This window comes from Morus notabilis, unplaced genomic scaffold (genome assembly GCF_000414095.1).
Source record: "Morus notabilis unplaced genomic scaffold, ASM41409v2 Scaffold365, whole genome shotgun sequence".
Taxonomy (NCBI): domain Eukaryota; kingdom Viridiplantae; phylum Streptophyta; class Magnoliopsida; order Rosales; family Moraceae; genus Morus; species Morus notabilis.
Window position 1 is genome coordinate 460,914 of NW_010362906.1, and position 24,295 is coordinate 485,208.

Genomic DNA, 24,295 nt, shown 5'->3' on the forward strand with positions numbered 1-24,295 from the left:
CTTGATTTTCCTAATTGTAGATTTTACACTCTACAGTTTGGCGCCCACCGTGGGGCCTTTGACTGACTAAATGGACGACATCGATCCCCAAACATCCGAGGCTATGAACAGAAGCAACACCAGCGCTCCTGCAAGCGATAGATCGACCCCTCTCAGGGAATCATCTCAACAGGCGACCAACCAACCTGTAGAATCTCAGCAACAAGAAACTATGGAGGAAAGGGTGTCACAGATGCTTGAAGCTATGCAGAAGTCTTTGAATTAACAAGCTTCCCACATCGAAGCAATCGCCATAAATAAAGCACCTAGCGGGTCATTGAGACCTCCGCCTTTTCTATGGACAGAACACGGACTACAGGTGTTTTCACACCTTACAGTTCGTTATGTCCCATGGCATCTCTACCTTCCCTAGTGACACCGCTCACCTCATTAACCGCTGGAACATTGCCACTCAACTCATCGACTCCTTCATCAGTCACCAATCCATTAGCCACCTCTTCAGGTGTGCAAATCACGACTCTTCAGTCGTTGATCAGACTACCAGCCGTGACTCAGCCAACTCTTGTTGGCCTCCCTATTGGGGCATTTGACGTATAAAAAGCAATTTCAGAGGCAGTACAAAGCAGCCATAAAATGAAAGAAATCAACTGCTCCAGCTAGAATAATTAATGAGGAAAAAGGTCAACGACCGCAAGATACCCTTTCATTAAATGAAATTGATTGTCTTCCACATAAGGAAATTATATATCTAGCAATCAGACAATAAAGAGGCTGGATCAACCCAAAATGGGCAAGAAACCATGATTGACTAGTTTTTTATGGACAGAACCAGTTAAGAAAAGTCATGCAGCGCCTAAGAAGAAAAGGAATATCATAGATTAAAGGTCATATTATGCTAGAAAATCAGGAAACCACTCTTAAAGCCTCATCAACTATAAATACAAGGCATTTGGACACAGTTTGATATGCTTCCACAGCACACAAAAGCTCTCACGCCCACTTATAGCATATTTCTCTATTATTTACTGTATTTTCTAGCATACCTTTCTCTCTCTCATCCTGTTCTACTCAGAACAATTCATTGTGACACTTTTCAGTAGTCATAGTGAAACCACGGGAGCCCTACAATGGATGTACCATGCATTATCAGGGAAATCATTATAATTTTTTGTGTCTTTTTACTTTTTTCATTTACTTTCACGTTTACTAACGGCTTCATTCCTGCAACGGATCAATTTCACCAATCGACGATCTTAACTCGGTCATTGGCCCTTGATTTATCTACTTAGATTTTACCCTTTACATACATAATTAATAATTTTATTTTGACCACAAACTTTATGGACTTTTCTAACTTTCACACTAATTCAACATGAGCCAAAGAAAATAAATCAACATGGCATATGCAGAAAAGAAATGATCCCCTGTAGTGTAAGACAAGTTTTTCTCATGGCCCTCACCGTAGGATTCTCCCCTTATGAAAACTTCCATTGCACTAATAATAGCTGGCAAGGTGGAGCCATCTGTTGTGCCCAGTGTTACATTAATGGTGGGGCCCGCTACAGTTACTGCCTTGATGGTCACCACCTTGCACTTGATGAATTCTGTTGTCACCGTGGACTTCATCTGACCGTCACTGTAAATCAGAATGGTTCTGGTGTTGCCAGGTAGGGCTGCTATTTCATTGAAGTAGAAAATGAAGTAAGCCAATTGTGGGTATGGGGTCCTTGGTGGGAGATCAACGGTCATGATTATTGGATTAGTAGCAATGCGTGATTGGATGGAATCGCTCATCACAGTGTTTGGGGGTTCGTTTTCTAGTGTGAAAGAGATATCTGGTAAGGTAGGGACACTGATACAGTTTGATGGGATTTCTCCGTGTGTCCATATTCGGTTGTATTTCTCATCAGATGTAAAGTCCACGTACCTGCTTGAATTGTACAATTTTTTTTTTTTTAATGAAAAATGCTTGAATTGTGATTTAACTCACGAAACAAATAGACCTATCTGAGTCCATCTTCTATAAAATAGCTATATACATTAAAACCTCTATAAAATAATATTATTGGGACTAAGAAAGAATATTATTTTAATTAGATTATTAATTTATCGATAAATAAATTATTAATTTATCAATAAATAAATATTTATTAATGTAGTCAAAATTAATTATATGTGTCATTTTGGTACATGTATTATTCTTTTGAGTAAAATTTATGTATGAGTTATAAATAAATTTAAAAAAAGTCGATGTAGTCAAAATTAATATGTTTATATATACAGTGAAATCTCAATAAATGAATGTTCAATAAATTAATAATCTCGATTAAATAATAACATTTTTAGTCCCAACTTGGGCCACTAAATTAAATTAATAATCTCGCTAAATGCATAAGATAATAATTTTTTTGAATTCCTTTAGGGCCTAATAAAAATACAAATTAATAATTAATTAAATACAATGAAATAATAATAAATAACATATAAAATTCATCATATTGAGGACATTTTTATCTTCCAAGTATTAAATTTGAAAAATATGTATATCAATTTTATATTTATGTATGTATTTATTACCATTTTATATACAATGTACTTACATTAATTTTTAGGCTTCTATGCACATTAATTTTAGAATTGACCTCCCCTAAATTCACAATCTGAATTGTTTTACACAATAAAAACAATTTAGATTTTATTTTTTCTCCTTCATCAATATTTAGTTTCAGCGTTACCCTACTGACAACTCATAAATAATATGTTAAAAATTTTAGGTTTTTTTTTTTTTTTTTTCTTTTTTCAGAGTACGAAGAAAATAGAAGATTCAAAGTAATGCATACCTGACTTCATCCCCACCAAGGTTGGTCCTTGTTACCAAGATGAAACTATAATTAGTGTCCAAATGAAAGTACAAATCACTTGGTAAGGGAACAGCTTCTATTGAAGAAATAAAAGGAACATCTCCTTCCTTCGTCTGCACCAAACAAAGACTTAGAAACCCCGACGCACGTGTCACATAAACAGCTTCATGATATATCGACCCTTCGATTATTGACGTATTGATGGTTGACCATTTTTTCTGATCAAGATAAAGATCGAACGTTGGTGGACTCGAGAGAGCATCATAGTTACCGTAGTAGAATCCTGCTCTAATAAGATACCGTTGGGAATTTATAAAGGGCAGACTGTAGCAATTTTTCTGGGCCTCATCAGGGAAGAATCGCAGGGTGTTCATCTCTTTTGGTACTTGTGTTGTCGGGTTGATCCGTGCGTTGATTCCCGATTGTGTTAAGTCCTCATCTGTATCCCAGTATAGGAATTTTTCAAGATCCGGCGGTCTTACCACGTCATTGCCACAGTCTATGTTCCACCATGTGCTGAAATTTAGATCTGCATTTGGCAATAGAATATGATCAAAGCAGTTAGTAATTATATTTGTGTTTGGAAAATTTAAATTTGAGAACATAATTCTACTTATGGGGTTGGTAACTCCTACATTCATATATATATACACACATATATATATATATGTATACATATATATTGTACAATATTTCTATAAGAGATGGGGCACCCGCTGGCTGTTAACTGCAATCATATGATTCAAATCACATGACACTTATAAAGTGTAAGACTGTAACAATGCTACGCGCTAAGAAAAACTCTCGTGATATGCAGCCTTTAACATATGTGCCGTTTGATTTAAATTGCAAATAGCCGTTTGATTTAAATTGCAAATAGCCTCAAGAGAAATGTGTGATGGACATGTCATATAGAGGGAATATCCGTCAATTGGTGCTATGTATAAATTCTCAATTGCAGTAGATAGGGCTCAAAAGGTAGATACCATATAAAAGGAAATGATTGAGGGAGATTAGTGGATTGATTTTGAGATCTTATGGTCGTTTAGTAAGAGATATAGAAAAAGATGAGAGAAGAACAAGTGATGATATATATTTTTTTTTTTCGATAAGCAAGAACAAGTGATGATTTTTAAATTCTTAATAAAAATTTCCTAACTTTAATTCCGCCCGTACTATTGGAGGGATTAGAATAGGGGCATCATACTAAAAACAATAAATTCGTCTCTTTTCTCTTCATTTTTCTCACCTAGATTATACGCTTTACGTTCTTCCTATTTTCTTTATTTTCTTTTCCTCTTACAAAACACAACCTAAATTATCTCATGAAGATTGACGGATAAACTATATGAATGGTAAAAGTTGAAACGATAGTAGAGATAAGATGTTGGTACATATTGGCAATCAATATATCAGTATTATTAAAGTTGAGACAAGTAATTTTTTCCAGCAATTGATAAAAAACAGGCAACAACCAATTTACCTAGTGAATAAGCAACGAAGACACGCAAAACCAGTAGAAGAAGCAGCGATATCCAAATTTTTTTCTTCATTTTAGGGATGACGAAAGGATGTAAATTCAAAAATTTCAAAAAAAAAAAAAAAAAAAAACAGAGAGAGAGAGAAAGTTTTATTGCAAATTGGAAGTAGTACAGAGCTTCCTTTCAAAACACAGATTATAAAGGGAAAAAAAAAAATCTAAATCCTCCTCGTAATCTCCATCCATAAAGAACTTCGGGTTAAATCAAGTTAATCAACTTACCGGCCAGTTAAACGAAACCTACAAATATTCCTCGTTATAATCTCACATTGTTGTAGACTTCAACTTGTACCTCTCTGTGATAATGGTTTCGAGTCTTCTTATGATACAATACACTATATTTATATTATATAGGCTTTTAGCACTTGTGCCCCTCAATTATTCTTTTTCCTTTTTCTGAATTTTAACAACTTACCCTTCTGCACTTTTAGTTTTGGCACTTTATCCTCTTAACTTTATAAATTGCTGACATGTGCCCCATTTTCACTTTTTTTGGGCTCATATTTAGGGCTTGATTTGGAGATTTTATTAGTGATTTGTGTTAGAGTTCGAATTGAGATTTGGAGTGTTTTTGTCAAAGGCGAGACAATCATAGGCTTTCTTGTTCACTAATTTAAAGGTCATTAGTAAATGTAACACATTGCAATGATACAACAATTTTACAAGCTGAGGGAGAAAGCATCAAAATTAACAGTTTGAGGGCAAATTGTTGAAACCTAAAAAATTCAGGGTACAAAAATGCTAAAAAAAACCCGTGTACATAGATGTTTTTGTTTTTGTTTTTATTTTTATTTTTTCCCTTCCTTTTTGAGAAAGATGTATGTATGTTAAACTACTTCAAAGAAAAATACTATAATTATCTTCAAAACTTTGAACGTGCGTAGCGCCAAACAAAAGGATGCATAAAGGAACCAAAGTTGGATTGTATAGCCCTTGGCAAAACATATTCTGCTTGATAACAATTTGCTTATGCTAGGTGCTGAACGAGAAAATGAATGAAATTTTTAACTTTAAACTAGTTGAATGTTTGATTAAACCACAAACGCACACAATTTGCTTTCCCTTATTAAAAGTAATCCAATATAAGCGCACATTATTCGTGCGGAATTCCATTTCTCCTCTTTTTCTCACACGTTTTTTCCGTTTCCTCTTCGACTTCCTTGTTAGACGTTGTTTAACCTTCCCTCCACCTTTTAAGTGTCTCTGTAAATTTCTCCATTGGGGAGGTCATCAGTGTTGATGTCTTTAAGCAATTCTGCTAGCCTTGAAGTGAGGCTTTGCTTAGCAGCGGGAGAAACTCTGCGTTTTCCGATAATCGACTCCAAAACAGCCTCACAAAGTAGTTTGTTTTCTATAACAGCGTTTTCTTTTCTGGTATGGACTCATCTTTGGATAAACTTATCTATGTCATGAGAGAGAGAGAGAGAGAGACTTAGACAGACTAGTCCGGTGTTAAAAAATGCTAAGTATTTTCCTGCCGGGTAAAGGGCAGATACAGAATACTCTTAGGACATAATGCACAAATGATTAAGTTGAATCATTCAGGAGTCTAAAAATGAAGATCACTATACTTGGACAAAATCCCAGTAGTTTAAACTTAAAATCTTTCAATTTTTTTAACTGCAAAATCTTTCATATTTGAAAAAAAAAAAATGTAGGTATAGTTGACCAACTATAGCAACTTTTTCGCGTCGTAGGAGAAGTGGAAAAACAAAGCGCATTGGTGCCCTACATAACAGTCTCATTTTGTTTAAATTTTCTCAAACCAAAGTTTTGGTTTGACCAAATCAGAGGTTTGATATCAGAGCATGCTGTGCACAACCTTATTCGTAAATAGAGGAGTGCTAAATACAGATCCTATTACAAACTTTTTTTCAGATGCTAGTTGCTACTGTCTTTTGATATGTGGCATCCTCATTTTCTCAAACAAACTAACTTAATACAAAGTTATTTCTTTTAATCTTGTTTACAAGAGTGCCATTCCCTTTTTCCCCCTCCAAATCTGACGTTACATATTCCATAGGAAAAGAGGAAAAAAAAATCGTTTATTCGGTGAGTTATTGGAAGTTTCTTGGTGCTGCAATACTCTTGACAAGAAGATGAAATTATAAAAAAATAAAATAAAATAAAAAATAAAAGATTGTATAGCCCTTCGCAGAACACAATCTGTCATGTTTCTTGTGTATTTCTTCTCCATTGTAAGTACTGAACGAGAAAATGCATGAAATTAACTCTAATGGGTTCAATATTTGATTAAAAACACAAAAACACAAACAATATGCTTTCGCTTATTAACGTTGATCCAAAAATAAAGGTTCCAGAAAAAACGCACAGTATTCATGTGGAATTTCATTTCTCCTTTCTTTCTCACACAATTTTTCCGTTTCCACTTCAACTTCCTTGTTAGACGTCCCGTTTCACTTTCCCTCCACCTAACATTTTCTCTAATTTTTTCTGCAGGGCAGGTCATCAGTCTTTTGTCTCTTTAAGCAATTCCGCTAGCCTTGAAGCAATGCTTTGCTTTGCAGCAGGAGAAACTCCAAGCTTTCCAATAATCGACTCCAAAACCGCCTCCGAAAGTAGTTTGTTTTCTATAACAACATTCTCTTTTTCTGGTATGGATTCATCTTTGGAAAAGCTTATCTATATTGAAAAACAAGAAAAAGAGTTAAAAAGACTGATCGGGTGTTCAAAAAAATGCAAAGTCTTTTCCTGCCTTGTAAAGGGCAGATACAGAGTACTATTGAAATAATGCATAAATGATTATACCCACCAAAGTAGATCAATTGTAAGGATTCATATTTTCGTTGTTTTGGAAAATCTTTCATATCATTTTTTTTTTTATTAAAAAAAGAAGAACGTAGGGAGAGTTGACCAACTATAGCAACTTTTCATCAGCGTAGGAGACACTGGAAACGAAACGGATCACAAACAGCCTGCACTAATTTGGTTTCCTTCTACACAACGGTCTTGTTTTGTTTGAATTTTCCCCAACCGAAACAATGGTTTGAAATCGAAGCAGGCCGTTTACAACCTTATCTATAAATATTAAATAATCTCAACCTTATCTATAAATATTTACAACCTTATCTATAAATAATAAATATAAATATTAAATAGACTAGTTTCTTTGATATTTGGGTTGATGCTCGGGAGAGATTAGTTAGAATATCAATATAGGAAACAAAATCTAATGTTGTTGTGAGACGGGAAAGTGATCAACACGTAAGTAATCATTATGAGAATCTTGGTAATTGTGAGACCGAGAGGTGATCAAATGCTTAGATAATCATTGAAAGGTTGAGCATGATGAATGTGTTTATAGCCAAGTTAGATAGGGATATTGGCTTGTTTATTTACACATGTTGTCTTACTTGACGCTCAGGAGAGGTAGTGAGACTAATTTAGAAACTTTAGATTAATGAATTGAGTTAAATTAATTAGCAACCACTAAATAGGAAGACATAGGGAGAGCGAAGCAAAGTCAAGACTCTAGAACTCTATTATTATTGTTATTTCCACTCATAGTTTCGATATTTAGTTACTTATTTTATTAGATCTTGTGTTCTAGCTTTAATAATTAAATTAATTTACTTTTCTTGCTTCAATTACTTAATTCACTCGATTTTGCTTAGATAAAATTTAGTCACGAACACTCACAATACTTAATTTAATTCTCAAAAATTCAATCATTGTGGAACAATATTCGATTTTTTAGTCACTTTATTACTTTTGCGACCCGTGCACTTATGAAAAATTTTGCAACATCTAAGTTGTCAAATTTTGATGGCAAAGAAATAAAATAATAGAAGGGCAACTAATGAGATAGAGATATGGAAACAACAGATCTCAGCTCCTCAAATTAGACCTCGCCATCTACATAATCACTTGGGAGTTAAAATGTGTAAAATTGACAAATATTAGGACGTCATGTAATGCGCCTACTGTGTTGGATGTGACCCAAATCAAAGACCACTACATAAAAGTTGGAGCGCCTATATATCATACTAAATCAATGATATAAATTTGATTATTTTGCCTTTGAAAAGAACAACACGTCTTGTTGATTAAAAAGTGAATTTATTTGAAAGAAAAATTGTATCAATAAAAGTTGAATTAGAATTTTTATGAGGGAAACAACGTAACAGAAACTTGAGAACTATTGAAGAAAGCATAAATTTACTTGCCTTTAAGGAACCGGTGGGCGATTGTGTGAAGAGAATAGAGGATCCTGGCGGGAAATTCTGATCTTTAAAAACTTCAATGAACTTTTCAATGGCTTTCTCCTCTGCGTCAGTGTAAATCCCCAAAGTTTTCCAGATTGCCACGCAATTTTCCGACACTTTCTCCGAATACTGTGGCCCCGTTAACGGCAATATCATCGTCACCCTGGTAAACTTCTCAAATGGGCCTAAAAAAAATCGAACATTAACATTAAAAAGAAAGAGATTTCTACCGTAGGATCTGAAAAACACGCAGAGTCAATAGGACTCTGTTTTTTGACGTAAAATTCCGCCTGATATGCTTTTTTCTTAATGTGATTTTTATCGTATCTAACCGTAAAAAAATGTGTGCTACTAATATAATATGAGATCAGAAAAATAAAAAAATAAAAATCTTAAAATAGATAAATTACATACCGGTTACGATGTCTCTAAAGAACTCGACGGACTCCGTCAGTTCCTCCACCGACTTCCCCTTCCACTTACCGGCAAGCCACTTAACGGCGTTATCCTCCAGGTAAACTCCGATCGTCGTGAACTTGACGAATTTCCCCTGGATCTCCAAACCCCTCGCACCTACGCCACGTTAGAAAATCACCCGTTGACTTAACAATAAATGTGAAAACGACAAAGAAACAAAAAACCGTCGTCTCCACTTTTAACACTTTACAAATCACGCTTTACACTCACCTGCGCCGCCAAGAAACAGAGTCTTGTCGGAGCCCGGAGGCGTCGCCGCCGGCGGGAACGTGGCTATCTCGACCTGAACTCCGGCGACTGTCGTAAGAGCCATTTGGGTTCGGTTTTTGTTGAGGACGTTGGTTTTGGAAGGTGTCGTTTTGCCAATTATAAGTGTAGAGGCGAATAGTAATCCAAAGGGTTTATATGGAGATTTTGGAGGTTTAAGGCAATGGCGGAGGTGAAGACGTGGACGTCCGTGAAAAGTTAGGTGCGTAAAAAAGGTAGATTGAGAGATTGGATGATAGACGTCGGTGGTTAGGCAGGCCATGTGGAGGGAGGGGTGGGTGAGGAATTTATGAGGAGTTAGTATTGCCATTTGCTACCTTTCGTTTTTAGCTAGTTGATTAGTCTTCTTGTATTTTTATAATCATGCGACATGGGAGATTAGGAGTTGTTTGACAGCTTGTCAAATTATTACTATTTTATGTTTTTGATGAATGGGGTGCGTGGAATTTGCAGCTAGGTTGTGGCAGCTATCACTATCGAATTATTTGTCTATCTTATTTGTTTGAAAAATCTCATTTGGGTATTCTTTTTTTGAGAATAACATTATTTAAGTATAAGATAAAATCAATTTGGTATCTTATATTATAGTAAAATATTGTGTTTTTTATAATCTTAAAGTTGTATTTTAATATTTTTGAAAATGTATTTTTAGTACCCCAAGAGTGATTTTTGGTTTATAAAATGTCTTTATTACTCTTCAATTTAATTTGCTCCATAATTAAGTTTCATAAAAGATATTAAAAAGATTTAAAAAACATAAAATGAAAAAATCTAAAATTAAACAAAACATTAAAAAAAAAAAAAAAAAAAACACACACACACACTTCAATTATGAGATCGCATCCATCGCCCCTCCTCCCGCTCGCCCCATCCCCCATTGTCTGCCAACTCTCCTCTTCCGCCACTGGCAGCACCCCACCCCGACCTTCCCTCAAATCTTGCCACTCAACCTTCCTCAGATCAGTATCAGCATCTTTCTCATACTTTTAGAACACATAGAAAGCGAAAGGACGAAATGAGGCTACGACAGGGGAGTTGTGGCAGCTGTGACAGAGCCAGGCACGAGGTGGGTCAAGGGTTGAGGCAGGCACGAGGGTGCGTCGGGGTGCTCGTCGGAGTTAATGATTTTCCTACAAATCTTTTTTTTTGTTGGCTGCCCAATGATGATTCTTGACTCTTTAAAAGAAATTTAAATAGAGATTATAGAGTCATATAGGCTCCGTTCATTTCACCGATTTGAGTTTAAAATTCAAGTTTTATTACAGTAAAAAACTCTCAGAAACAGTTACATATAACTTTTTTGTTATAGTAAAAAGCTCTCACATAAAGTCACATCTCAACTCGAATTAAAAACTCGAATTAGAGAACTGAACGGCCCCATAATTTTTTACTTTTAAATAGTTTCTCAATCCCTAGGTCTCGATATCTTCTTTTTCATTTTTTGAATTTATGGGTGGGAAAATTTCAAACTCTACGGGGATGTTTAGTTGGAGTATTCATATTATGGTTTATGATTCGTTTCAGTGTTTTCTTTCATAAAAAATACATGTAAATTAAAAATAATTTTAATCCATGACCCAAACGTCTCCGACATCTTGTCATAGAGTTAGGTATAGATTTGGTATGCCTGTAATTATTTAGGTTTTAATATTTTGGATGTATATTTGTAATAATAACGTGCTCTAATGAATTTCAAATACAAATAAAATTCTAAACTACAAGACACAAAACACCATATTTTTCTTTTTCTATTTTGGAGTGAACTCAACTTTATTAGCGTTTGAAGTGTGGATGGCAACCACCAAGTTAGTCAACACCATCCGTAATTGGCAACTAGTTAACATTGGTGGCGGGATCGGAAGAACACGGTCGTAAGTAAAAAACTCTTTTGTTTGAAAAGACAAAGAGCCATCCCTTTCAAAAAGAGCAACGAGAAGTTGGAATCAATTTTTTAGTGATGTCAGTATTCTTTCTAGCCCATATCAATTGAAAATTATTCATTTGGAAACGAAATTAAACTTTTCCAAAAGGAAAATTGTTCCTAAGAAATAAGAGATTATTTTTTATAAGACTTAAAAAATAAGTTATTGTTGTCTATTTGTTTAGCTATTAAATCAATATCAGCAACAGACTCTATTTATACATGTATATATTTTATTTTAATATAATTTTATCAGATTTAACGATCGATAATGCACTATTAATATGAGACCATATCATTAGAAATCTCAAGTAACTCAATCCAAAAAAAAAAAAGGGAAAAGAAATCGCGAGTAACTTATCAACTTTGTTTATACATGATACACAGTTGTTAAATTTCAATTGATAAACAAAATACAAATTTTTTTATACTAATACATAAACTAAACAAATGAAAATGTGTGTCATAATGCTTAGTTTATAGTTAGATTATTTATAATTCTATTTGTTTTAATTGTTTACGAGAAAATTTACAATAATTTTATGATTTTTTTTTATATATATTTCATTTGAGATATACATGCAATATAAATTCAAATCTATTTAGCGAGATGATCCAACACATAATAAGTTCAATAAGTATATTAGATTTTTTTTTTTTTTTTCCTTTTTGATGAAATACGAAGTATATTAGATGGTTGCGCATCATTGGAGACTCTCGAGATTCATAGTTGTCATTCTTTAAACATATATTCCTTTCCCACAAAGCTAGCCTAGTTAAAAAGGTAGCGATCTCAAGTTTCTGGATAAGGATATATATGTGTGTGTGTGTGGCTATAGAGTTTTGTATCAATCAAACATGTTGTCCTTGAAAATTACATTAGATTTAATGATAACTCTATAAAATAGAGTCATCTTAGCATTTTCAAGCTTTTAATCTAGCTAGGTTCTTGAGATTTTAGGTTTGTTTTTAGCTTATTTTTGTGTATTTTTAGTTTATTCTATTTTGATTTGATTTCGTTTTATTTTATTTTATTTTTGTGTAATTTTATTTTATTTTAGTTTCCCTTCTAAAATAATTATTTATCTCATTTGTGAAAGTAATTTGACGACGGAGGGATTAAAGTGTGAAAAGTGGGGTAAAATATGCAAAGAAAAAGGCTTTAGAATTCGAATCCAAGCTGTCCCCCACTCTTCTCCAGCAACTCCCAGCTGCCCACTCGCGTATCGCCACGTGTTCAAAGCATCCGTAGCTCTTTTGCTTCTCTCTCCTTGGTGCGTTTAATCAAGGCTTTTGGTGAGCCCATTCCCATCTCTTTTGTTGAGCTCCACGAACCAGAGCAGCCATAAGCCATTTAGTGAAAAGAAAGAAAGGAAAAAAAAAAAAAAAAAAAAAAAAAAAAAAGGGGAAAAAATTTTTTTGTTTGGGGTTTTGCCACCCAAAAGCCATTTAGTAAAAAAAAAAAAAGAAAAAAAAAAAAAAAAAAAAAAAAAAAAAAAGAGGGACAAATATTCTTAGTTTGAGGTTTTAGGATTTTGTTTAGGTTTTAGTTTTGTTCAGCAAAAATATTTAATAATAATATTTCACGTGCAACATAATTTCTTCTATATTAAAATATAATTAACATATAAGTTTATTATTTTTAGTTCGATTCATTTAAGATTATAAGAATAATCTCTTAAATACAATCATTTAGTACAAAAGAAAACATTTTAATTATAATTAAAACGGTAAATTCTAATAATTTTTGTTTTAGAATTTGGGAAGCTGAACTCCATGAATTTGACAGAGTTGCCTACATACTCCGTTGAGTGATCAAACCACTTGTAATTCGAATCTAGAATTGGGACTTATGTTTGGATGATTTTATTTTAAATTAATTTGTATTTAGATAATTCCTAGGTATATGACCGTCTGAGAAATTAAAATAACTTTAAAAATTTGACTTGAAATTTGAATTTAGATAATTCTTATGTGGAATTTAATTTGGGATTTGAATAATTTCTTAGTATATACCCGTATAAAAAATTAAAAGGCATTTGAAATTTGATTTAAGATTTAAATTGGATAATTCCTATGTGAAATTTAATTTAGAATTTGGATAATTCTTTGTGTATTACCGTATAAGGAATTAAAAAGACTTTAGAATTTAGACTTAAGATTTAAATTTAAATAATTTCAATATAAAATTTGATTTGAATTTAAAAATTATGACTGCATCTAGATTTTATATTTAGATTATCTACGTATTCAGAATAGAATAAGTCTTCATAGTTCTTGATTTGAAATTTAAAGTTTGAAAATTTGTGAATTTTTAATTGGGAGGTGAATGACATCTTTGAATGTTTTTGGGGCCAAATTTTAATTTTATAATTTTCTTTTCCGTGATTTTTGGAAACTGATCACATCTTAACAGATATGTAATACACATATACTTTTTTCCCAAATCTGTTTGGATTTCAGAAAAAAAAAAAAAAGGTGACCGAAGATACTTTTTTGGCTAACATATATATGTGTGTGTAGAGAAGAAAGTCACAACTCCATCAAAGCTTTAGTCGGCAACAGGTAAACATTGAATTCATCATCATTTTTTTTATTATACATCAATTGCCTCTTATGAAGTTTTAATTGCATTCCATCTTTGGTTTACGTACGGAGCCATCTTCTAAATTATTTATTTGGCTTCTTTTTAAAAAAAGGTAATTGCTTTTTGGCCTTTCCTTTCATCATTGGTCAGTTTTTTTTTTTGCTTCAATCTTTTGATTAATTCCTTTTACTTTCTTGCAGGAAACGGAAACACTCTTCTGTATGAAGTGATCACTATTTTTTTTTTTAATTTCGGGTTGCACTTTGTAAGTCAATACCTAAAATTATAACAATATTTTAAATTGTACTATCATGATTAGATTCATTAAATATATATATATTTTGGGCTGTACCATAACGATTAGACCATTTCAATATTTTTTAGAAGTTTTAAATCTTGCAACCTCATGATTTTGTAGAGTTTTTTTTTAAAAAAAAAAAAAAAACTTGTAATTCTATTTTGATTTTTCTGAGGTCTTAAATCTTGTAACCCCATAATTTTGTAGAGTTATAAAACTTACAACTCTATTTTGATTTTTCTAGAGTTTCTAAATATTGTAACCTCAAGATTTTTTTAGAGTTTTAAAAACTTACAACTCTATTTTTTTATTTATTATTTTTGAAGGTCCCAAATCTTGCAACCTCATAATTTTTCGCTAGGTTCAAAGATTTGCAACCCGTAAACCTTGAAACATGAATATGATCAACACTGACAAATGAACTTCTTAAAAGAATGTGTTTTTACAAAAGTGTCCATTTGTTATTTTGAGCAGGTGGCAATTCTATCCATGCACAAAGTGCATAGTAGGAGCAAATATATGACTTTTAAAAATTGGGATATAGGTTCATTTCCCTTTCAGAAGTTATTTGGCATTTCTACATGAATCCATGATAATATGTGATTTCTCTTTATTTGATTTCCATTCCATACCACATACATATATGCCTTTTCTACCATCTTTCAAGAAGCACGGTGTTTTACATAAACGTGTACACAATCATGTATTACTTTATGGATGTGAGTTATTTTGGCGCTAAAATGGGGTAGTTTAGGAAACCGTATTAATCGTCATATTAATTAAAATGTTATGTTATTAATAAATTTTTAATTGAGGTGTTATAATATTATAGAAAGATACAAATAAGAGGTATACGAGCTGAATTCTGATTTATATTATTATATAAGATAAGATATAAAACAAATTCTTATTTGACAGACGACTGATTAACGACAACGTAATAGCACTTAAAACAAAAATAATAGGGTGGTAGGAGTAACGTAAATTTATAAAATATTAACAGCAGAATCGTAAAAATTCTTCTGAAAGGACAATATTGTATTGGATTATAATAAAACAAACATCTGCGTGACTCTCTATTTTAAAATCTATTTATAAATCAATATAATCGTAAAACTAATGATACTCTTTCACGTAATGATATTTCAATGATATCGTTATTTGATTTGTTGGGTGGATTTTCCTTATTATGGTAATGGAAAGGAAAGGAAAGAAAAGAAATGCAAGTCTCTGTGTTTGGTTGGATTTTATTCTCAGAATAATCATTCCATTGGAATGACTTTTTGCTCATTTTTAAGGAAGTGTCATTCCTTTGTGGGGTAAGATGAATGGTCATTCCAATAGGCATTTATCTATATTTTCCATTATTACCCTCTGTGTATTTTATCTGGAAGCCTCCAACTTCATCATTTCTGACTAATGGCATAACCCATCATCTCCTCTTCTGCCAACCTTTGCCCCTACCTCTGCTCCTCTGACAACTCTCGCCGGCCCGGCCAGATCTGTACCTTCTCACCCAAGCACCACCTTCACTTTATCTGTCAAACTCCTCGCTCAAGCGTTGCACCTCGCCGGATCTACCCCTTGCCCAAGTGAGGTTTGCTGCCTGAGCAATGTTGTGGCTGATCTCTTCCAAAGTCCCGGCATTTAGCTTTTATTCTGGTCAGATTAGCAACTCCTCATCACCATTTATATATTTTCTTTCCAATGTTAAACAAATTCTGATTTATATATTATATAAGATATAAAACAAATTCTTATTTGATAGACGACTAATTAACGACAACGTAATAACGCATAAAACGAAAATAATATTAGGGTGGTAGGAGTAACGTAAATTTATAATACATTCACAGCGGAATCGTAAAAATTCTTCAAAAAGGACAATATTGTATTGGATTATAATATGAAACAAACATCTGTGTTACTCTCTATTTTAAAATAGATTTATAAATCAATATAATCATAAAACTAATGATGCTCCTTCACGTAATGATATTTCAATGATATCGTTATTTGATTTGTTGGGTGATTTTTCCTCATCATTGAGTGTTAGTTGGTACATAGTTAATTCCCCGCTTAGTCATGGGGTCCGAACTGCATATATAGTGGAGTGAAGAGTTCAAAAACGTATAACATAATATAATCCAATTAATAACGATTCATTGTCATCTACTAGCAACAATACAGATTTCCACTTATTGGAAAAAAAAAAAAAAAAAAAAAAAAAACCCAAAAAAAAATTGGAAAAAAAAAAAAAAAAAAAAAAAAAAAGCACCAATACAGATTGGAAAAGTAAAAAATAAGCCTGGTCTCTATTACGTGTCCAATGTCCAGTGCCCAGGTCCGAATCTACCGGATTTGTCTCTTTATTTTTCATTTTCTTATGTGCCTTGTGGATATTGTAGTTTTCTCAAGCTTTTGATTTTCATTTCTTTAACTTTCTTATCAATATGATCTTATGTTCGGGTCAGATTTCGTACTTTATCTTTCTCCGTACACGTGATAATTTAGGTTTTGACAGGTCACTAGACGAGTCACTACAACTCTCCGAGCAGACAGAATTGACTGGTCGACTGATCAACTCCACCGGTCGATCCCACAAGTTGACAGGCGGCCTTGGACATCAAGTCAAGAGAGAATATCCTCAAGACATTCCTTATACGGAATTTGGCAACAGAATCATCCAGAAAAGTAAGGAAATCGACTACTTTTGCTAGAGGAATTAAGGAGGAAAAATGTCAACAGTTGATTTAGGCTGCAAGATACCCTCTTATTGAACGAAATTGATTGTCTTCCACATAAAAAACTATATCTCCAGTAATCAGGCAATAAAGAGGCCGGATCAATTCAAAATAGGCAATAAATTATGATTGACCGGTCAATTATGGACAAAACTAGTTAAAAAAAGTCATGCAATGACTAAGAAGGAAGGGAATATCATGAATTGAAGGTCATATCACGTAGAGAATCAGGAAATAACTCATAGAGCCTCATCAACTATAAATACAAGGCATTTGGACATGACACAACATATTCTCCAGCACGTTAAAGCATCCACGCTCACTTACAACATATTTTCCTATTATTTACTGTATTTTCCAGCATACATTCCTTTCTCATCCCGTAATTCTTAAAATGACTCTTGTAACGCTTTTCAAACCACCAGAGCCCTACAATGGATGTACCATATATTATCAGGAGAATCATTATAAATTTCTGTGTCTTTTTACTACTTTTTTTTTTTTACTTTCACATTTACTAACGCTCTCGTTCTTGCGGCAGATGAACTTCACTAATCGATGACTCATAATTCAGTGATTGGCCCTTGATCTAATCAATTGTAGATTTCACCCTCTACATCTTACATTTTCTTTTTTAAAAAAATGAATCAATCTCATCTACGGAGATAAGGGTCGGCTTGACGGAGACAAAGAGCGCAGGCATTGTCACATGAGTAATATGTAGGGTGGTGTGGGGCGTTTGATGGAATTCTGGGGACGAGCGGGTCAACATGTATGGATGTTTATGGAGTGGTGTCTCTATATATGGAGATGGAGATCTACAGGTGCGACAAAGGCGGGGATATCTTTTGAGAGCATGTCGCGGAACGATGGCAGAGATCCGCTGGAGTGGGGGCTGTTAGATAATATAGATAATACAAAGAAGATCAAAACTATAGGGAAATGAAAAACCGAAATTGTACAATGCAAATTCAACCTTTCTACCAAACTCAGAATTGTATGAATGTCGAGGCACGTGAACCACGTTTTCCTTAAAACAGATTCGTCCCCTCCGGTGAGTGCTTGAGGCAACGTTGGACGTCTGTCTCTCAGGATACAACGACAACGACGGTAACTCGATGCACTATCAGAACCGTCCGGCGAACTAGAACTCGGACCTTCCCTCTATCACCAACCCGAACTACAAGGAACACAAAAGAAACTGGAAAAAAGAAGGAAGAACTCGAGGAAGAAGAGCTGATTGCGTTTATGTGCAAGTGTACTTGCTCTTCATGTGGAAGACGCCTTTTATAGGCTCTAGAATGTAGGTTATGAGACAAAAAAATCAAAGGTCTTAATCACCAATTTAATTGTGCAAAAATGTTTCATGAACCAGGCCACAATTCACATCTAGGTTCATGGAAAAATTGGTTCAATAACCAGCCATTAACAACACAATTAAACTCGGCATTAAGCATCCCATTAAGCCTTCCTTAACCTCCAAACGGTTTTGCCTAAATCTGGACAATCTTGGCCAAGTAAAAAATAAAAAGAAAATTGCAAAAAAAAGCTCACACGGAGCGGGTTTTCCGGTCTAACATTAGGCCCTAACCCGCCGGGATTGTGATTCACACCCCCTCTGTGCGTGAGAGAACCTCTCTGATATACATGCTTATCTAGGTTTCAAAGTGCAATCACTTATAAAAACCACCTTGACCTCACTCCTAGCCAATGTGAGATTTTTGTAATTTCCTTTTACATTTAACATTTCAAGTAACATACTTAGACCATCAATTTCTCATTCACTCAAATATCATTTTGAGTGTATGAATACTCGATTTCGATCTCCTTGCGACGGACAACACAAATCCATCGAGACCCGTACTAAGAACCTATTGGGTCCCATCCGAATATGGGCCTCAAAATGGGCCTTTAAAAAGCTTAACAAATCATTTTTCTAACAGGGGCACTGTGACAGTGCATGAGATATGGCCCTAGCAATATATAGCGTAGCGAGGAGCTGAGGGATGCATAGGAGGTTCACTCCGCCTTGTTGAACGGTTCAGAGATTTTTTCTATGAGATTTTGATATCTTTTTTCCATTTTTCTATGAGACAAAACAAAAAACAAAAAAGGAATGATTCAAGGTTTCACCGATCGTGATTCATAACCATGTAATGTTGATGCCAAATGTTTTTTTTTCCTGTTTTCTTTTTCTTTAATGTACCAAGGTATGGACTTGTTGGACTCTCTGGTATATCATGTATTGGCATATTGCTAATGATGTACATAGTTCATTATTCAAACATTTTTATTAATATCACGGATGTAAGCTACAGAGAAAAATATTACATCTTTACTAATGGGGTTCATATTTATTAATTTATTTATTTTTCCCCACAAACTTTCATGTTTCCATCACTTCATCAAATCACTTACTGCACTTCTGATCATCAGCTTCAAATTAGATCCCGTACGTATGCGGTCGTAATTGTATAATTAGTATAAGTGCTCTTTTTGTTTCATAAGTTGAGAGAGCCTTTCAGCCAGGCTTCGTTTCAACGTAGGAGAAACACCGTTCTTCCCAATAATAGAGTACAGCATTACCTCCGAAAGGGGCTTGTTCTCTATCACAACTCCACGTTCTTCTGGTATATAAGATCCATCGTCGGAGAAGGTTACCTATATTTCTCAATAACAAAGACCACCAAAAAAAAAAAAAATATATATATATATATATATTGAGAATACGTATGATCTTGCATAAAAAATGATTGGCAACTCCATATGGTACGACAGTAGAAAAACTTGCTTTCCAAAATAACGTTTGTAATTATCATGTTTTACGAACCGTAAGTGATCCGGTTGGTGACTGATGGTAAAGATTGGAGAATCCAACTGAGAGGAACTCTTTGTCTTTGTAGAGCACAATAAACTTGTCAACGGCTTTCGCTTGATCTTGCATAAAAAATGATTGGCAACTCCATATGGTACGACAGTAGAAAAACTTGCTTTCCAAAATAACGTTTGTAATTATCATGTTTTACGAACCGTAAGTGATCCGGTTGGTGACTGATGGTAAAGATTGGAGAATCCAACTGAGAGGAACTCTTTGTCTTTGTAGAGCACAATAAACTTGTCAACGGCTTTCGCTTCCGCCTCGCCATAAGCGCCGGCGGATTTGATCATGCCGGCCAAGTGTCCCCCTACCTTCCCCGAGAACTCTTCCCCCTCCAACCGTCTTATATGAGTCAAGCGATAGAATTTCTCAAACGGGCCTATGAAATATTGGAAAGCCGAAACGTATAGATATAGTCACATTATATATATATATATATATATATATCTATCATAATTATGAAATTAGACAGGTTTCTAGGTTGAATAGAATTTTCCATCTATATATGGTCAGAGAATTTTAGCTCTAGCTAAGAACTTATGTTTCTTTGTTTTATTTATTTATTTATTTTTTCAAGGCAAGGCAAATTGAATGTGTAAAGAAAAAGAAAAATAAAAAAGTTAGAAAATAGAAAATAGTTGGCTACCTGTGACTATGTCCTGGAAGAATTCGTCGGATTCCAGCAGCTCCTCCGCAGTCTTTCCTTTCCATTTAGCGGCGAGCCACGACACGGCTTCATCCTTCAAGTACACTCCGGTCGTTGTGAACTTCACGAATTTTCCATCGACTTCCATCCCTCTCCAACCTTCCAAAAGTTAAAGAACAATTATCACTAACTTATTTCAACGGCACTACTTAAGGCCCGGGAATTTTATGAATATAATGTTATAAAATATTTCATTTACACTCTTAATTTAATTGATCTAAAATTTATTACTTTACCCTCCCAAATCTGATATTCAAAATTTTATGCCGCAATGTCTTAGATATAATATCCCTTCATAGGGAGTGGAGGGGCATGGAGATCAAGATGCAAATTGTTGCGAGAGTTATAATTAAGAAGAATGAAGTAAATAACAGATTATAGAAAATAATTGAAGTAAATAGTAAATTTTAAAACTATTTGAAGTTAATAGTAGTTTACCTATAAATATTTTATTTAAGATTAGAAAAAATACTTTTTTTAAGTAATATTTTTTTTTTTACGATTAGTAAAAATATTATTTTCCACATAAATAAAGATTTTTTACCACGTAAATTATTTTTTTGTAAATGAATCATTTACGTAATAAATTACCATCTATTTCAAATAGTTTTAAAATTTGGTATTAACTTAATTTAGTTTTATAAATCTGTTATTTACTATAAGTTGAGGAGAATTTTTATAATTAATACAAATTTTAATAAAAGTGTATAATCAAGCGGGCTGTTGGAGTCCTAAAACAAAAGTCTCTATTATATCAAAGAATGTACCTGCACCGGCGAGGAAGAAAGTCTTTGCCGATCCCGGAGGCTTAACCTCCGGCGGAAACCACTGTGTCTCCACCTCTAATCCGGTGACCAGCGGCGATACTTGTGTAGCACTGGCCATTTCACAATAATGCAGCTTTGTTTTTGTGTCACTGATATCTATTCTATGGTTATGCTTTTGCTTATGGGCATTTGAGGGATCAAAGAACGTGGATATTTATAGGGAGAGTTTGGATAATTTTAGTTACTTTGAAATTTTTTATCCCATGATTTGAAAAGTCTAAAAATTTGCTAGATGGCACCTCACTCGTTAGTTGTCACAACAAAAGTTATTAACCCGGCCGCAACGACAAAAAGAGAGAAAAATATAAATTATATTTTGATATTTGTTTTCCTTTTAAATGAAGAGACTTAAAAAGAGACGACACCTTGTGGATTAAAATTGTTCTTATAATTAATGAATCAATTCAACTTCTCATTCTCAATCTTGAAAAGTATACAGAACAAGACACAAGAAAAATGGAGAACGTTCCTAGAACTTCTAGACGCCAAAAATATTAAAAGCTTTCAAGCAAAATCCAAAAAACTCCTTTTGTTCGTCTTTTTGGGGTATGTTTTCAATATTCCCATTAAAAACTTTTCTAAGACAAGACCTTTGTGTCTTGTCGCATCGAGGGTTCGCCATATATTTAAGATATTTCTTCTAAGTTGAAAACTTAGCTCAAGAAGTTCGAGAAACTTTTGTGATCCTAGGAAGGTCCAGTCTCGAATAACCTAAACGTAATTAGGACGTGCCAACTGCCTCCCATCTAGTTGCCGGGAATTTATGGGGGGTAGAAATTTGTTTATTTTTATTGTCGTAAGATACAATGTACGTTGTGTTGTGTGTCCTTATTTTTCTCTGCTCAATAAATCACTTTTCCAAATTCGTAACTTTGAATTCTCTGTGTTGTTTTAAAATCTTACGTTTGTCCTCCTTAGTTCTTTTTAATTTTCTGTGGTTGGACTTTGGATATTTGGGGATCCAGTTGGCGAAGGTAGGAGATATTTTGTTTCAGAATTTTTATATTTATTTTATTAATTTATTAATTAATTAAAAATATTTAAGACAATATTCAATACGTATTAATAATTCGTGATGATCTTTTTTCTCTTCTGAAAGTATCACTGATCTTCTCTGAAAGCGTTATTTGGTCTGCCTGCTCCCTTCGAAATGTCACAACGACAACAAATAACATCCACGAGTAATAAAAGCTAAAAGGGATAAAATCATTTTAATGACTTGTATCGTAGCGAAACATGTCCTTAATATATTATGTTTTTACATAATATTAAAGCGGTATCTTGACATTTTTAAAAATATTTTATTGGTATTTTGAAGTTGATTTTTGAGACGTAAAATAACCTTTATACTCTTCTATTTAATTAATTAAAAACTAATAAATCTTGAAAAATTTATGAACTCTTTGTTGTTTTTTTTTAAATATTTTAGTGTTTTTAAATTATTTTAAGTTTTTTTTAAAAATACATTAATTTTTATTTAATTAATAAAAATGATAGTTTAGACATTGTATGTCATAAAAATAAGCTTGAGGGTACCATTTGAGGTGTGAGCATAACCCAAATTAGAGAAGAATATGGTCCATGGGGTTTCATTTATTGAAACTATGCTTCTATTTATTTTTGTTTCAAATTAATTAAGGGCTTGTTTATCTTTAAAAAAATACAGTTATTTCACGTCAATAGCATATTTCTATGCGGACCTTACCAAAAAAGAGTTAGGTTATTTCAATAAATGCATTCCACCAACCCTTATCTGTTTACCCATTAACACCTTAAAAGATTTCACAAAAACGTTATCACTTTGTTTTTTACTTTTTCAAAATATATTCTAATATGCATATAAAACAATAACAAATGTGGACAAAAATAGTACAGTGAAACTTTTAGGCTTTTTTTCACGAGACCCCCTCAATTTTTTGAGATTGGCAAATTAGTCTTTAATTTTTTTTGCAATCAGGTCCTTAACATTTAAAATTCGTTACAATTCTGATCCAATCGAAAATGCCGTTAATTTTTAGTCAGAGTCGCCCATGTGAGCCTCAAATAACACACTAATAAGGATAATGAGTGTGTTTTTCATTTTCATAAATTTTATTATTATGTTTTTTAAAAAAAAACTAAAATTATATTTAAAAAAAAAAACTCCTAATCTAAAAAAAAAAAAAAAAGACACTCAGAACTAAGAACACCAGATCTACCAAAGATCAAAACCAAACAAAAATATGTCTATCAAAATCAAAACCAATTTCACATAACAAAACCAAATATATCTACCAAGAAGGCATCAAAACCAAGCAGATAAAAAAAGGCCTCCATTTTTCCCCCAGAAGTTGATCTTCCCCCTATTGATCTCAGATCTAAGAACTCCAAACCCCACCCCAAAAGTCGAGCATGCTTCTTCTTCTCATTTATATCCTCGTGACTTTAATTTGGTGATGAAGTATTGGAAGGTTTCAGGAAGGATTTGGGAATCTGTCGTTTGATTTCGCGTGGGGATCTGGGCTCAACAGATCTCGGTTCACCGGAGGCTGGTAAGGACGGCGGATCCCGGCTCACGAGAGGCTGGGGTGCGCAAAGGTGAATACGAGTTAATTGCTTATGGGTTTTCTCAGTAAAAAGTTTTCTTTTTCCAATGAGGGACTTGACTAATTGACTTGGTGGTTTTCTTTTCTCTCTATTTTCTTTTTCCAGTTTTGGCTTGATTGAGATTGCTTGAACCGTCGACGACGATGATTGATATAGTGACAGTGGTTATATTAATGGAACGAGTTGATTTGAGTTGTTTGTTGATGTTCTAATCTTAAGTCTGATTTGTCTGGACTGGGGATGGAGCATTGAAGATCTGCATTTTTCTTTTGTTATTGGTTAAAGATTTTTATTTTATTTATTTAATTTTTTTTAAGTCTATGGGTTGAAGATTAGATTTCTGAACCGAGGATAGAGCATTGAAGATCTGCGTTTTT

General features: G+C 33.5%; 3 protein-coding genes across 3 annotated transcripts; all 3 read right to left on the minus strand.

Moving 5' to 3' along the window:
• Positions 1–371: 371 nt before the first annotated feature.
• Positions 372–4,414, minus strand: LOC21400266 (probable LRR receptor-like serine/threonine-protein kinase MEE39). The gene is made up of 4 exons (XM_024168982.1): positions 4,345–4,414; positions 2,841–3,390; positions 1,461–1,927; positions 372–496 (listed from the first exon to the last, which is right to left on the minus strand). The coding sequence occupies exons 1-4, from the start codon at positions 4,412–4,414 to the stop codon at positions 372–374; spliced, it is 1,212 nt and encodes a 403-aa protein (XP_024024750.1).
• A 2,110-nt stretch (positions 4,415–6,524) lies between these two features.
• On the minus strand, positions 6,525–9,682 carry LOC21400267 (chalcone--flavonone isomerase). Its single transcript, XM_024168956.1, has 4 exons — positions 9,315–9,682; positions 9,042–9,200; positions 8,589–8,812; positions 6,525–7,044 (listed from the first exon to the last, which is right to left on the minus strand). Exons 1-4 carry the CDS (start codon positions 9,679–9,681, stop codon positions 6,871–6,873), a joined length of 924 nt encoding a protein of 307 aa, XP_024024724.1. The 5' UTR covers position 9,682; the 3' UTR covers positions 6,525–6,870.
• A 9,591-nt stretch (positions 9,683–19,273) lies between these two features.
• LOC21400268 (chalcone--flavonone isomerase) lies at positions 19,274–21,411 on the minus strand. Its single transcript, XM_010103211.2, has 4 exons — positions 21,273–21,411; positions 20,446–20,604; positions 19,952–20,178; positions 19,274–19,582 (listed from the first exon to the last, which is right to left on the minus strand). The coding sequence occupies exons 1-4, from the start codon at positions 21,388–21,390 to the stop codon at positions 19,400–19,402; spliced, it is 687 nt and encodes a 228-aa protein (XP_010101513.2). The 5' UTR covers positions 21,391–21,411; the 3' UTR covers positions 19,274–19,399.
• Positions 21,412–24,295: the final 2,884 nt, after the last annotated feature.